Genomic DNA, 14514 nt, shown 5'->3' on the forward strand with positions numbered 1-14514 from the left:
ACTCAATCCAGTTTCAGCTGATAAACGAGTGTCTAATTCACTAATAAAACACTGATTCAGATCTGATTCAGACTCAATCCAGTTTCAGCTGATAAACGAGTGCCTAAATCACTAATAAAACACTGATTCAGATCAGATTCAGACTCAATCCAGTTTCAGCTGATAAACGAGTGTCTAATTCACTAATAAAACACTGATTCAGATCTGATTCAGACTGTCCAGTTTCAGCTGATAAACGAGTGTCTAATTCACTAATAAAACACTGATTCAGATCAGATTCAGACTCAATCCAGTTTCAGCTGATAAACGAGTGCCTAAATCACTAATAAAACACTGATTCAGATCAGATTCAGACTCAATCCAGTTTCAGCTGATAAACGAGTGCCTAAATCACTAATAAAACACTGATTCAGATCTGATTCAGACTCAATCCAGTTTCAGCTGATAAACGAGTGTCTAATTCACTAATAAAACACTGATTCAGATCTGATTCAGACTCAATCCAGTTTCAGCTGATAAACGAGTGTCCATTTCACTAATAAAACACTGATTCAGATCTGATTCAGACTCAATCCAGTTTCAGCTGATAATCGAGTGTCTAATTCACTAATAAAACACTGATTCAGATCTGATTCAGACTCAATCCAGTTTCAGCTGATAAACGAGTGTCTAATTCACTAATAAAACACTGATTCAGATCTGATTCAGACTCAATCCAGTTTCAGCTGATAAACGAGTGTCTAATTCACTAATAAAACACTGATTCAGATCTGATTCAGACTCAATCCAGTTTCAGCTGATAAACGAGTGTCTAATTCACTAATAAAACACTGATTCAGATCTGATTCAGACTCAATCCAGTTTCAGCTGATAAACGAGTGTCTAATTCACTAATAAAACACTGATTCAGATCTGATTCAGACTCAATCCAGTTTCAGCTGATAAACGAGTGTCTAATTCACTAATAAAACACTGATTCAGATCTGATTCAGACTCAATCCAGTTTCAGCTGATAAACGAGTGTCTAATTCACTAATAAAACACTGATTCAGATCTGATTCAGACTCAATCCAGTTTCAGCTGATAAACGAGTGTCTAATTCACTAATAAAACACTGATTCAGATCGGATTCAGACTCAATCCAGTTTCAGCTGATAAACGAGTCCCTAATTCACTAATAAACTACTGATTCAGATCTGATTCAGACTCAATCCAGTTTCAGCTGATAAACGAGTGTCTAATTCACTAATAAAACACTGATTCAGATCAGATTCAGACTCAATCCAGTTTCAGCTGATAAACGAGTGCCTAAATCACTAATAAAACACTGATTCAGATCTGATTCAGACTCTGTCCAGTTTCAGCTGATAAATGAGTGTCTAATTCACTAATAAAACACTGATTCAGATCTGATTCAGACTCAGTCCAGTTTCAGCTGATAAACGAGTGTCTAATTCACTAATAAAACACTGATTCAGATCTGATTCAGACTCTGTCCAGTTTCAGTTGATAAACGAGTGTCTAATTCACTAATAAAACACTGATTCAGATCTGATTCAGACTATCCAGTTTCAGCTGATAAACGAGTGTCTAATTCACTAATAAAACACTGATTCAGATCAGATTCAGACTCAATCCAGTTTCAGCTGATAAACGAGTGCCTAAATCACTAATAAAACACTGATTCAGATCAGATTCAGACTCAATCCAGTTTCAGCTGATGAACGAGTGCCTAAATCACTAATAAAACACTGATTCAGAGCTGATTCAGACTCAATCCAGTTTCAGCTGATAAACGAGTGTCTAATTCACTAATAAAACACTGATTCAGATCTGATTCAGACTCAATCCAGTTTTAGCTGATAAACGAGTGTCCATTTCACTAATAAAACACTGATTCAGATCTGATTCAGACTCAATCCAGTTTCAGCTGATAATCGAGTGTCCAATTCACTAATAAAACACTGATTCAGATCTGATTCAGACTCAATCCAGTTTCAGCTGATAAACGAGTGTCTAATTCACTAATAAAACACTTCAGATCTGATTCAGACTCAATCCAGTTTCAGCTGATAAACGAGTGTCTAATTCACTAATAAAACACTGATTCAGATCTGATTCAGACTCAATCCAGTTTCAGCTGATAAACGAGTGTCTAATTCACTAATAAAACACAGATTCAGATCTGATTCAGACTCATTCCAGTTTCAGCTGATAAACGAGTGTCTAATTCACTAATAAAACACTGATTCAGATCTGATTCAGACTCAATCCAGTTTCAGCTGATAAACGAGTGTCTAATTCACTAATAAAACACTGATTCAGATCAGATTCAGACTCAATCCAGTTTCAGCTGATAAACGAGTGTCTAATTCACTAATAAAACACTGATTCAGATCTGATTCAGACTCAATCCAGTTTCAGTGTGAACAGGCTCATATTGTCTGATATTTATCATTATTTGTTTTATCATTAGAGATCTGCTGATTGTGTTGTGTTGTTGTTTGTGTTGATCAGCTGATTTCAATCAGTGGTGGATTTTTGCTCTTTTCTTCATCATTATTGTTCTTCTGCTCTTGATGTGTTTCATGCTGCGTAAAAAGATCTTCAGGTGAGTCACAAGTCTTCATTTGTGTCATGGAAACTAAATTATGAGACTAACATTATAAGATTTGCTCCTCTGGCATATCTGACATAGTAATATTTAATGATAAAATCAGTGGCCTAAATTAAAGTTCTTGTCAATACTTTGAATATAATATTATTTAAATGATCAGATTCAATCTGTTTTCAGTTGTGTTTCGAGGGCTGTGGCACGAATCTTTCCGTGTGATGACTCAGAAAACAGGAGAGTGAATCAAACTCAGAGTAAGAAAGACTGGGAGTGAGTTTGACTGAATCACATGATCATTTGTGAATCAGACGGATGATGTTTTAAGTTTCAGTTCAGACTCTGTGAATGAATCTGAATGTGTTTCTCTCAGGGATCCTGAATCTGCTGTCCAGATGAAGCTCAGATCTGATGCTCCTGGTTCACTGAATCAATCTGAATCTGAACAGTTAAACGACTCCTTGTCCAAAGGATGATCAGTTTGAATCAACTCAGGTCATGATTTACTCAAACTCAGGGCTAAACGTCACTGTGAACCGCGACAGGATGGAGGGAGATTCGGTTCATATTCATTCCTGCAGTCTTTAAAGTTGTGCTTTATTTCTGTTTTCTTCCATTTATTTTTAATCATCATTTATAATCAATCACTTTTTATCATTGTCATTTTATATTCCTCATAGTCTGGTCTCGTTCATGAGTAGGGGAGACCAGGGACAGTTGTAACACTTTTTGCAATTTTTAGCAATAGATTAAAAAACATTTACACTAGAATAACCAATTTATTATAAACTTCAGTCTATGGACTTCTGAAACAATGTATTTAAGTGCTTTTATGAAATATATAAATTATAATGAAAGAAAATAATTGAATAGCACACCTCAACATGTAACATCATCCAAAAAAGTGCATCAGAAACAAAAGTATTTTTTATTTTTTTAACCTCAAAACAACCTTTTGTGAATAACTGCGTCAGGAACTTTCAAATGTGGCTCCTTTTTGAAAACAAAATGAAGGGAACTAACTGAGCATGTGCAGAGTGAGTGTCATCATCACTCTAGGTCGTCTCTGATTGGAGGAATTCAAGGCCTTTCAACCATCCGTAATCTCCCCTAAAGATTCCCTTACCTGAGTCTCCTGATGATTCCTAACCTGCTGTGGATTCCTCATTACTCCTGGTCTTCCTGGTCCTCTGTGAATGCTGGCCGGCTTCCTTCTGCTTGGTTTATTGATCTCCCTAGATCACCACCATCCACAGCCTCCTCGTCCATCTACCACAAACACTGCCATTCCATCTCAATTACAAGCTTATCGCTTTTTCCTCCTGCTGGTATTAATAAACCTTTTACATTTATACCTTCATCCTGGTCTTGAGTCCTTGTTACGGAGCAGTCTCCATCTTCAGGGCTTTTGGGATGTCCTGTTATGGATTGTGTTATAAGAGCATTGAATAAATTAAGGGTTTTATTAGAATAAACATTCACCCATATGTGAAAAAGGTGCATTGATGAGTGATCTCCACTTTTTCACATTTGCTACGGCACATTTCTTTGAATATGACTAAATTATGAGAGTAAATTTAGGGATTAAAGTGTTATTTTGTGGTTTTCTGTAAAGGGAAAGATGTTGTAAGTTAATGTTAGTGTTTAGTGTTGAGTTATGTTGGACATTTAGAGGCGTTTCTGTAATGCTGAATTCTGTGGTTATCATCATGCTGAATATGGTGCCTGTGGGCACTCAGTGAGCTATACTTCACATTTATGCTATCAAACTTTCATCATCAAACTTAAGCCCCGTTTCCACCAAAATTACCCGGAACAATTTGTACCAGGAACTTTTTTACAGGAACTTTTCTCCCCCCCAGACCTGCAGCTGTCTGCGTTTCGACCGCGATAAAGTTCCGAGAAGATTAGGCAAATTAGTCCGGTGATGTAGGACTGCGCGCGACTGCTCCTCCAAATCAGTGAAGGACATGTAATCATTTTTAAGTGTACCGATTGAAAGATTTAGTGAACTGTTTACATGAGACGTTATCTAAACCGATCTGGTGTTTACATGTGATGACTTTCAATCGCAATCATTTTGTCACATGCAGTTTGTCTGCCGCACCAAAAAGGTCAACGCTGTTTTCTCCAGCAGCTGGAGTGTGTTAACTGAAGCCATAGCAACTCTTAACGGCCACCAGGACTAATACAGTATTATTTATAGCTATTTGTTGTAAAGTGTAATAATCATCTCAGAAAAAAAAAATTCTGTCAGGCGCAGTTAAAGTAAAAACTGCCCGGGGCAATATACGCTGTGTCATTACTCCAACATTATCTTCATAACTTACGAAATAAAAAGTTTACCCCTCAGAAAAATGTACTTTCCTCTCTTGTCAACATGAGCGCGGCGCGCGCCGTCACGTCATGTAAGGACACACACTTAAAAGTAATCGGTCAGGTCGTTTACATGGTGAAAAAAAAATGAATAACGAGTATGGAAGAGATTCAAGCTGTGCTGCTTTTGCTGGTTATGTATAGGTTTACTAAAGAGGTAATTAACAACGACAGAAAAGAGCACTAATATGCAGATTCAGCAGCATATTCAGAAAGCTTGTAAAGCTAGATTTAAAATGACAATGTATATTATTATCAGCTATTACGGACATTGAACGTGAGATGGCTGAGACGACCGCGCGCCACCAGACAGAGAGCAAGACTGATATTTACTGAACGCAGAACCATAGACAGTAAAAGAAATGGACACAGCGACCCCATTGACGTCTACGGCGAAATAATGAAGTCAACCTAGGGGCACTCACTTCCTGATGGCTGAGCGAACTGCGCCGGCTCAGACTGAGCTTGACGACGTAGATGTGACGTGAGCCTCCTGTCTGACAGCTGTGAGTCTTCTAGTAGATGTGGAAAGCAAAATCTGAATCACGTTGTTTAAATATTTTCTCCCGTTGCTTTTGGCTCACTATGGGCTTCTCCCCATTCTTCCCCCTTGACTTTATCAGACTAGTCTCCAGGACATGTCTCCACGTCCCCCCGACTGCCTCATAGACAGTAAAAGATTGTCTGGGAGCGTCTCCTCAGGTCTATACGGTAATTTCTCAACTGTGCGACAGAGTCGCGTTGGTTATGACGCAATCGTTAGCCTATTTTTACAAAAACAGCTTCTGCGGGGCGATAGTGTAAGATACAAGGTAATGGAGCCTTTTATACATTGTCGTGTTTCTTTAGAAATAAACAATGGACAAATGGAGTCTTTAAACGTCTCAGATGTAAAGTTATTCACTGTCAAAGTGACTCAAAAATGAATGGGAGTCAATGGGATGCTAACAGCAGGTGATGGCTTGGTTAGCAATGGCAGCCCCTAGGGGTGGAACGCTTTCCGAGCGCTAGATTACCCCCTTGCGCAGAACGAACCTCGCAAAAGACTTTTAAAAATGCCGGTTGAACTGCGTGAGCTCAACCAATCAGCATGTTCAGCGCCCAAGTCCCGCCCTCGAAAGTTCCTGAACTTTGAAAAAGTACTACCTCGCGAGCAGGGCCGTTTGGAGGGGGAAATATTTACCCGGAACTTCAATTTTACCCTGGTTCCTGCGGTCTAAACACACGAAGTACCACCCAAAGTTCCTAGTTCCTGGGTAAAGTTCCTGTGGTGGAAACGGGGCTAAAATGAAAATTTAAGGCAAGTATAACTCTTGACATTAGTATAGCTAAATTAGTATAGCTATCTGCTAAAAGCCGTTCAAAAAAGTCATGTTATAAGTATAATGATATAATTTAATCTGTACTTGATAAAATTGAGTTGGACCAACTCAATTACATTTTATTGCATGAATTAGATTTGTATGATTTATATGATTTGTCAAAACACAGCCCAATACACAGAAGCGAGTCTAGTTCCAATAGCTCCAATAACTGTAGTATTTATATTTATTATATATATATATATAGTATATAGATTAGTCCTTATTAAAGGTACTGAAGTTATTTAGTCAAGAGCAGAGCATGTTTAGTGAGCAATTACTTGTGTTCTTTACATTGTCATTATAAGTGGTTAAAAGACTTTAAAAGATCTTCCGCTGTCGCACATGATGCGGATGTGAGATGCTGAAGCCGCAGTTACAAAACTTACCAAACGCATGACTGTCCCCCATCTGCTCCTCTTCAGAAAATTACATTCGCTGTCACATTGATCACGGTATTTACACGAGGGTTTGGGTTTATTGGCAGGAGTGCATTACGTCTCTATCGTTACGTCCATCATCCGTCTGTTTTGTTTTGGTTTTTTCCCTGTGTAGTAAAATACGGGATATTTACAGGAGAATACTAATATGGGAGGACGGTGGGAAAGAACGGTAAAATACGGGATATTTACAGGAAAATACTAATACGGGAGGACGGCGGGAAAGAACGGTAAAATACGGGATATTTACAGGAGAATACTAATACGGGAGGTCGGTGGGAAAGAACGGTAAAATACAGGATATTCACAGGAAAATACTAATACGGGAGGACGGCGGGAAAGAACGGTAAAATACGGGATATTTACAGGAGAATACTAATACGGGAGGTCGGTGGGAAAGAACGGTAAAATACAGGATATTCACAGGAAAATACTAATACGGGAGGACGGCGGGAAAGAACGGTAAAATACGGGATATTTACAGGAAAATACTAATACGGGAGGACGGCGGGAAAGAACGGTAAAATACGGGATATTCACAGGAAAATACTAATACGGGAGGACGGCGGGAAAGAACGGTAAAATACGGTATATTCACAGGAAAATACTAATACGGGAGGACGGCGGGAAAGAACGGTAAAATACGGGATATTTACAGGAAAATACTAATAGGGGAGGACGGCGGGAAAGAATGGTAAAATACGGGATATTTACAGGAAAATACTAATACTGGAGGACGGCGGGAAAGAACGGTAAAATACGGGATATTTACAGGAAAATACTAATACGGGAGGATGGCGGGAAAGAACGGTAAAATACGGGATATTCACAGGAAAATACTAATAGGGGAGGACGGTGGGAAAGAACGGTAAAATACAGGATATTCACAGGAAAATACTAATACGGGAGGACGGCGGGAAAGAACGGTAAAATACGGGATATTTACAGGAAAATACTAATACGGGAGGACGGCGGGAAAGAACGGTAAAATACGGTATATTCACAGGAAAATACTAATACGGGAGGACGGCGGGAAAGAACGGTAAAATACGGGATATTTACAGGAAAATACTAATAGGGGAGGACGGCGGGAAAGAATGGTAAAATACGGGATATTTACAGGAAAATACTAATACTGGAGGACGGCGGGAAAGAACGGTAAAATACGGGATATTTACAGGAAAATACTAATACGGGAGGATGGCGGGAAAGAACGGTAAAATACGGGATATTCACAGGAAAATACTAATACGGGAGGACGGCGGGAAAGAACGGTAAAATACGGTATATTCACAGGAAAATACTAATACGGGAGGACGGTGGGAAAGAACGGTAAAATACGGGATATTCACAGGAAAATACTAATACGGGAGGACGGCGGGAAAGAACGGGAAAATACGGGATATTTACAGGAAAATACTAATACGGGAGAATGGTGGGAAAGAACGGTAAAATACGGGATATTTACAGGAAAATACTAATACTGGAGGATGGCGGGAAAGAACGGTAAAATACGGGATATTTACAGGAAAATACTAATACGGGAGGACGGCGGGAAAGAATGGTAAAATATGGGATATTCACAGGAAAATACTAATAGGGGAGGACGGCGGGAAAGAACGGTAAAATACGGGATATTTACAGGAAAATACTAATACGGGAGGACGGCGGGAAAGAATGGTAAAATATGGGATATTCACAGGAAAATACTAATAGGGGAGGACGGCGGGAAAGAATGGTAAAATACGGGATATTTACAGGAAAATACTAATAGGGGAGGACGGTGGGAAAGAACGGTAAAATACGGGATATTTACAGGAAAATACTAATACGGGAGAATGGTGGGAAAGAACGGTAAAATACGGGATATTTACAGGAAAATACTAATACGGGAGGACGGCGGGAAAGAACGGTAAAATACGGGATATTTACAGGAAAATACTAATAAAATGCCGATGCCATGAATGCAGCTCTCTCTTCCCTCATGTGTTTGCACTGCTGGATTTACTGGGAAAGAGTTTTACTGCAAAGCTTACCTGAATAAAGTCAGTCTCAGAAACTGCTCCGTCTTCTGATTGGGTTAATTTGCTGTGTAATAATGTTAGACATAATGCAAAAGTCACTTATTTGATAAAAAAGTTTGCACTTTTTTTTTGTATTGTAAATCGGGGAACAGGTGATCAAAAAAGAAACCATTGCGCGTCAAAATCAAAACCAAAATCAACATTTGTGTTTTAGTGTCTAATCGAAATAACTGATTAGTGATTTAAGTGAAAAAAATCAGTCATACAGAAAGCCATCGTGACTTTCAGAATGACTGGCGATATTTAAACCGTTTGAATATTTCACATGTAGCTTTAATCGCCTACTCGCTTTCACTGAAGACATGGCATTAATCTGAGACACATTAACACCTTCAGAACCACTGAAAATAAAAACCTTATTCCCCATTCCTTGTGTGTGTGTGTGTGTGTGTGTGGCACTTTCTTCCAGAGGGATATAAAGTATATAATCACTGCAAAATATGCTCTTCTTACTTAGTATGGTCGTCTTGTTTCTAGTCAAAATATCGAAAAAGTCTTACATTAAGAAACATTTACTAGAAAAGTAAAAATTATTCTCTTGTTTTGGGGAAAAAAATAACTCAAATTAAGAGTTTTTTGCTTAAAATAAGATAAATAATCTGCCAATGAGGTAAGAAAAATAATCTTGTTTTCTGTTTGAATTAAGATTATTTCGCTTACCCCATTGGCAGATTATTTATCTTAAAGCAAAAACTCTCTTAATTTTAAGTTATTATATATATATATATATATATATATATATATATATATATATATATATATATATATATATATATCCCCATTTGGAAACGCAAAAAAATAAATAAATAAAAATGGACTTGGACACAAAATGTACCTGAGAGTAAAGCGCCTGCACTGTTTTTCAGCGCTCGTGAATTTGCGCGCGCGCACACACACACACACACATCTGTCAGTCGTCCGCCGGTGATATGGCGGCCGTGTCGGTGTCGGCTCGTCGGTTCGTGTCTCGGTCGGTCGGTTGTCTGGTTCGGACTCAGCAGCACCGGACCGCAGTGAGGACCACCAGCGGTGCCATTCTGCCCAAACCCAAGAAAGTGCGTGAGTAACGCGATCAATCGATCTCTCTCTCTCTCACACACACACACACACAGATTGGTTCAATAACACACACACACACACACACACACACACACACAGGTTCAATAACAAACACACACAATGCGATTACTGATCATAACGCGCGGACTAAAAGAATATTCTAGATATTCGTCTGACAAAAACCCGCGGATACGCGCGCGTGTGTGTGTGTGTGTGTGTCAGTAAACACACCGCGCCTGTCAGTCAGGGTGTGTGTGTTATTCAATAGCAGTAAAATGATGTTATAATTCACATCGTGTCGATCATCTGTTATATGGTCGTCAATACTACAATTGAGCAATCAGAGCATATAACCCGTCATGGATCGATTTTATACAATATGTAAGAATTAGTAGCACATTAACAGATTTTCGCCATATACCGTTTTTAAAACCCACATGAAAAAATACTAGTACGTCAAATTAGTGTTTTTGAACCACTACAGTAAATTGTAGTGCTAGTATTTACTTATGACTAGTATATTTCATGCGGGTATATGCATATTCAGACAATTACGTGACAAACATACATTTCTTACCTCAGACATCGTTCTCTCACTGGGTCAGAAAACAAACACTTCCCTCAGTTACTTCAACATTAACTTAAAATGTTCTGTTAGTGTGGAATCTCTCTGAAACCACACTCTTTACTCTCGAATGTATATGAATTACAAGCAATTAAAAGAGATCGATGAACTAATGTTAGTCAGTCAGCGAAACGAAATGACCGTTATATTTTTAAACCGAGTTCGCGGCTTTCTGTCAGAGACGTGCGCGCGAGCAGATCAGCTGCGCGCGCAGTAAACAGTATTCATGCTTTGACAGAATTTATTTTAAGTTTTGATGGATCTAATCAAGGTTTTAATTAACGGTATGGGCAAAATAGACTTATAAATTGTGAGAAAAATTATAAGTTAAAAAAAGTATGATTATTTCAGAGAACATGGCAACGTGCTGTGGGCACTTTCCCATTGAGAATGGGCAACACTTTAATATCTGGATAAATCCCAAAAGAAACGTGTTGCCCATTCTCCACAGGAGCAGAATCCCAGTGACCCTCATGTTAAAATGCCCAACTCTACAGCAGAATAAAGCATGTCTACAGTCTGGGACTAACTGTGGTTTGGTCTCTACGGCTAATTTTGCCCTTCCTGACGACTGTGAGGGGGTGATTTATTTTAACTCATTGGTTTACGTTATATAACGCCTTAAGTTCTGCATAATTAAGGGCGTGGTTACTTTGAGTGACAGGTGGATAGCCACTTTTCCATCGTCTATAGTCATTGCGTCACCTAAGCTCCGCCCACACCCCGCCTCTTTGCCCATTTTCTCTTACCTGGGCGATGGCGCGTTGCCAAGATGGCGGCGGCTCGTCTCTACTTTACGCTTCAGAACGGCTCTTCAGAATCCTACGGGTAACGTCACGGACACTACGGACATATTTATTACATATCTGAAACGCACAGTACCATGTAAAACTCAGTGTGTGTGTGTAAGTTACCTGTAGACTGACGTCTCCACCGCCCTCTGAAACGCAGTCCCATGTATAACTCGAGTGTGTGTGTGTGTGTGTGCAGACGGCGTTCGGCCTGGTCCGCATCATGATGGTCGTGGCCCCGTTCCTGTACGTCGGGACTCTGATCAGCAAGAACTTCGCCGCTCTGCTGGAGGAACACGATATATTCGTGCCTGAGGACGACGATGATGACGACTGAGCTCAGGTCTGACATCACAAGCCCCTCCTCCTGTGCGCTCTGACGTCATCTCGCGCGCGCGTGTGTGTGTGTGTGTGTGTGTGTGTGTGTGTGTGTGTGTGTGTGTGTGTGTGTCTACCCACAGGTGCTGGAGTCCCTGGATTAACACTGGATCTGTGTGTGTGTGTGTGTGTGTGTGTGTCCGCAGGTGCTGGAGTCCCTGGATTAACACTGGATCTCTGTGTGTGTGTGTGTGTGTGTCTCCGCAGGTGCTGTAGTCCCTGGATTAACACTGGATCTGTGTGTGTGTGTGCGTGTGTGTCTCCGCAGGTGCTGGAGTCCCTGGATTAACACTGGATCTGTGTGTGTGTGTGTGTGTGTCTCCGCAGGTGCTGTAGTCCCTGGATTAACACTGGATCTGTGTGTGTGTGTGTGTCTCCGCAGGTGCTGTAGTCCCTGGATTAACACTGGATCTGTGTGTGTGTGTGTGTGTGTCTCCGCAGGTGCTGGAGTCCCTGGATTAACACTGGATCTGTGTGTGTGTGTGTGTCTCCGCAGGTGCTGGAGTCCCTGGATTAACACTGGATCTGTGTGTGTGTGTGTGTCTCCGCAGGTGCTGGAGTCCCTGGATTAACACTGGATCTGTGTGTGTGTGTGTGTGTGTGTGTCTCCGCAGGTGCTGTAGTCCCTGGATTAACACTGGATCTGTGTGTGTGTGTGTGTCTCCGCAGGTGCTGGAGTCCCTGGATTAACACTGGATCTGTGTGTGTGTGTGTGTCTCCGCAGGTGCTGGAGTCCCTGGATTAACACTGGATCTGTGTGTGTGTGTGTGTGTGTGTGTGTGTGTGTCTCCGCAGGTGCTGGAGTCCCTGGATTAACACTGGATCTGTGTGTGTGTGTCTCCACAGGTGCTGGAGTCCCTGGATTAACACTGGATCTGTGTGTGTGTGTGTCTCCGCAGGTGCTGGAGTCCCTGGATTAACACTGGATCTGTGTGTGTGTGTGTGTGTGTGTGTGTCTCCGCAGGTGCTGGAGTCCCTGGATTAACACTGGATCTGTGTGTGTGTGTGTCTCCGCAGGTGCTGGAGTCCCTGGATTAACACTGGATCTGTGTGTGTGTGTGTCTCCGCAGGTGCTGGAGTCCCTGGATTAACACTGGATCTGTGTGTGTGTGTGTCTCCGCAGGTGCTGGAGTCCCTGGATTAACACTGGATCTGTGTGTGTGTGTGTCTCCGCAGGTGCTGGAGTCCCTGGATTAACACTGGATCTGTGTGTGATTCACTAACACTCATCCTGGAGGAGTCACATTCATCTGCGTAACACCCGTGAACGGTTCACACACGACACGCTGAGCACTGATCTATAATACAGATATATGATATTATATATGTGTAAAATGTGAACGATTCAATGTTTCAAATCTGAATGAGAACCTGCTGACAGTGAAGATGATTATAATGTTACAGACTGTCCAAATAAACACTGTTCTTCAGACCGTTGACCAGAGTCCTGAGAAGTACAGCGCTTGGCGGTTCCACAACTACAGCAGCACTAGCACACTCATGCCATGATTTAAAGGACATCATCAGGGAGAATAACGCATGCGCACATTCATTTCCCAATAATCCACGCAGTTATTCAAACACTCATCTTGAAGAGATCGGTTTAACCTGCCCATAACTGACACATGAATATAACCACACACCAAGGGACTGGCCAATCACAACGCACTATGTAAATGAGAGAGGGAAAGGCCAATCGCAACACACCATGTAAATGAGCGAGGAACGGGCCAATCACAACGCACTATGTAAATGAGTGAGAAACAGGCTAATCACAACGCACTATGTAAATGAGAGAGGGAAAGGCCAATCGCAACACACTATGTAAATGCGCGAGGAACGGGCCAATCCCGTGCTAACTCCTCTGACAGCTGACTCCGGGTGTGGCTGCATCTGCTCAATGTTCTGCTGTCTGCACTGCTCCACACATCTCTAAAGTCGGCAGAACATTTCTCTCTTAAGGCGGAGAGGAGAGGAGAGCGCTCGACGGGGTCGCCAGGTCTTCACAGATAAAACCCGCCCAACTGCAGCGCTAAACGGTGTTACAGTAGCCCAACGCCGCATGAACACCGCGGACATGGCAACACCGGATCGCAGTGTGTCCACCTGAGGTGACGTCACTCGCCTCCGTCCTTTACTCAGTGACGCAAGACTGGCGTTTACTGGGGGACATCTGATCTGAATGGGGCCTTAAACACCAGACTTCTGGCACACACACACACACACACACACACATTAGCGGATAACATGAGCCAGGATCACCGAGATATCCCGGCGTAATCCCTCATCCCAGTTTGGTGCAATAGGCCCCGGTCTAAGCATAATATGGCCAGATATAACACACACACACACACACACACACACACACACACACACACACACACCTGTATAATAGCGGATAACATGAGCCAGGATCACCGAGATATCCCTGAGTAATCCCTCATCCCAGTTTGGTGCAATAGGCCCTGGTCTAAGCATAATATGGCCAGATATAACACACGCGCACACACACACACACACACACACACACACACACACACTAGCGGATAACATGAGCCAGGATCACCGAGATATCCCTGAGTAATCCCTCATCCCAGTTTGGTGCAATAGGCCCTGGTCTAAGCATAATATGGCCAGATATAACACACGCGCACACACACACACACACACACACACCACACACACACACACTAGCGGATAACATGAGCCAGGATCACCGAGATATCACTGAGTAATCCCTCATCCCAGTTTGGTGCAATAGGCCCTGGTCTAAGCATAATATGGCCAGA

The 14514-nt window shown here is 41.6% G+C and overlaps 1 protein-coding gene and 2 long non-coding RNA genes across 4 annotated transcripts; 2 read left to right on the plus strand and 1 right to left on the minus strand.

Moving 5' to 3' along the window:
• Window positions 1-2527: 2527 nt before the first annotated feature.
• Window positions 2528-3106, plus strand: LOC137090576 (uncharacterized). Its single transcript, XR_010907903.1, has 3 exons — window positions 2528-2611; window positions 2795-2868; window positions 2985-3106. It is a non-coding gene; the product is annotated as an uncharacterized lncRNA (long non-coding RNA).
• A 659-nt stretch (window positions 3107-3765) lies between these two features.
• LOC137090549 (uncharacterized) lies at window positions 3766-10769 on the minus strand. Its single transcript, XR_010907892.1, has 4 exons — window positions 10509-10769; window positions 8825-8876; window positions 3967-4029; window positions 3766-3892 (listed from the first exon to the last, which is right to left on the minus strand). It is a non-coding gene; the product is annotated as an uncharacterized lncRNA (long non-coding RNA).
• Window positions 9754-13155, plus strand: LOC137090510 (essential MCU regulator, mitochondrial-like). Of its 2 annotated transcripts, none has more exons than XM_067454476.1 (3): window positions 9754-9927; window positions 11547-11690; window positions 11809-11942. In XM_067454476.1, the coding sequence occupies exons 1-2, from the start codon at window positions 9802-9804 to the stop codon at window positions 11682-11684; spliced, it is 264 nt and encodes an 87-aa protein (XP_067310577.1). In that variant the 5' UTR covers window positions 9754-9801; the 3' UTR covers window positions 11685-11690; window positions 11809-11942. The 2 variants fall into 2 exon arrangements, with proteins under 2 accessions (XP_067310577.1, XP_067310572.1); XM_067454471.1 differs by lacking the exon at window positions 11809-11942 and adding an exon at window positions 12902-13155 and having other exon boundaries at window positions 9755-9927.
• The last annotated feature ends 1359 nt before the right edge of the window (window positions 13156-14514 follow it).

This window comes from Pseudorasbora parva, chromosome 2 (genome assembly GCF_024679245.1).
Source record: "Pseudorasbora parva isolate DD20220531a chromosome 2, ASM2467924v1, whole genome shotgun sequence".
Lineage (NCBI taxonomy): Eukaryota > Metazoa > Chordata > Actinopteri > Cypriniformes > Gobionidae > Pseudorasbora > Pseudorasbora parva.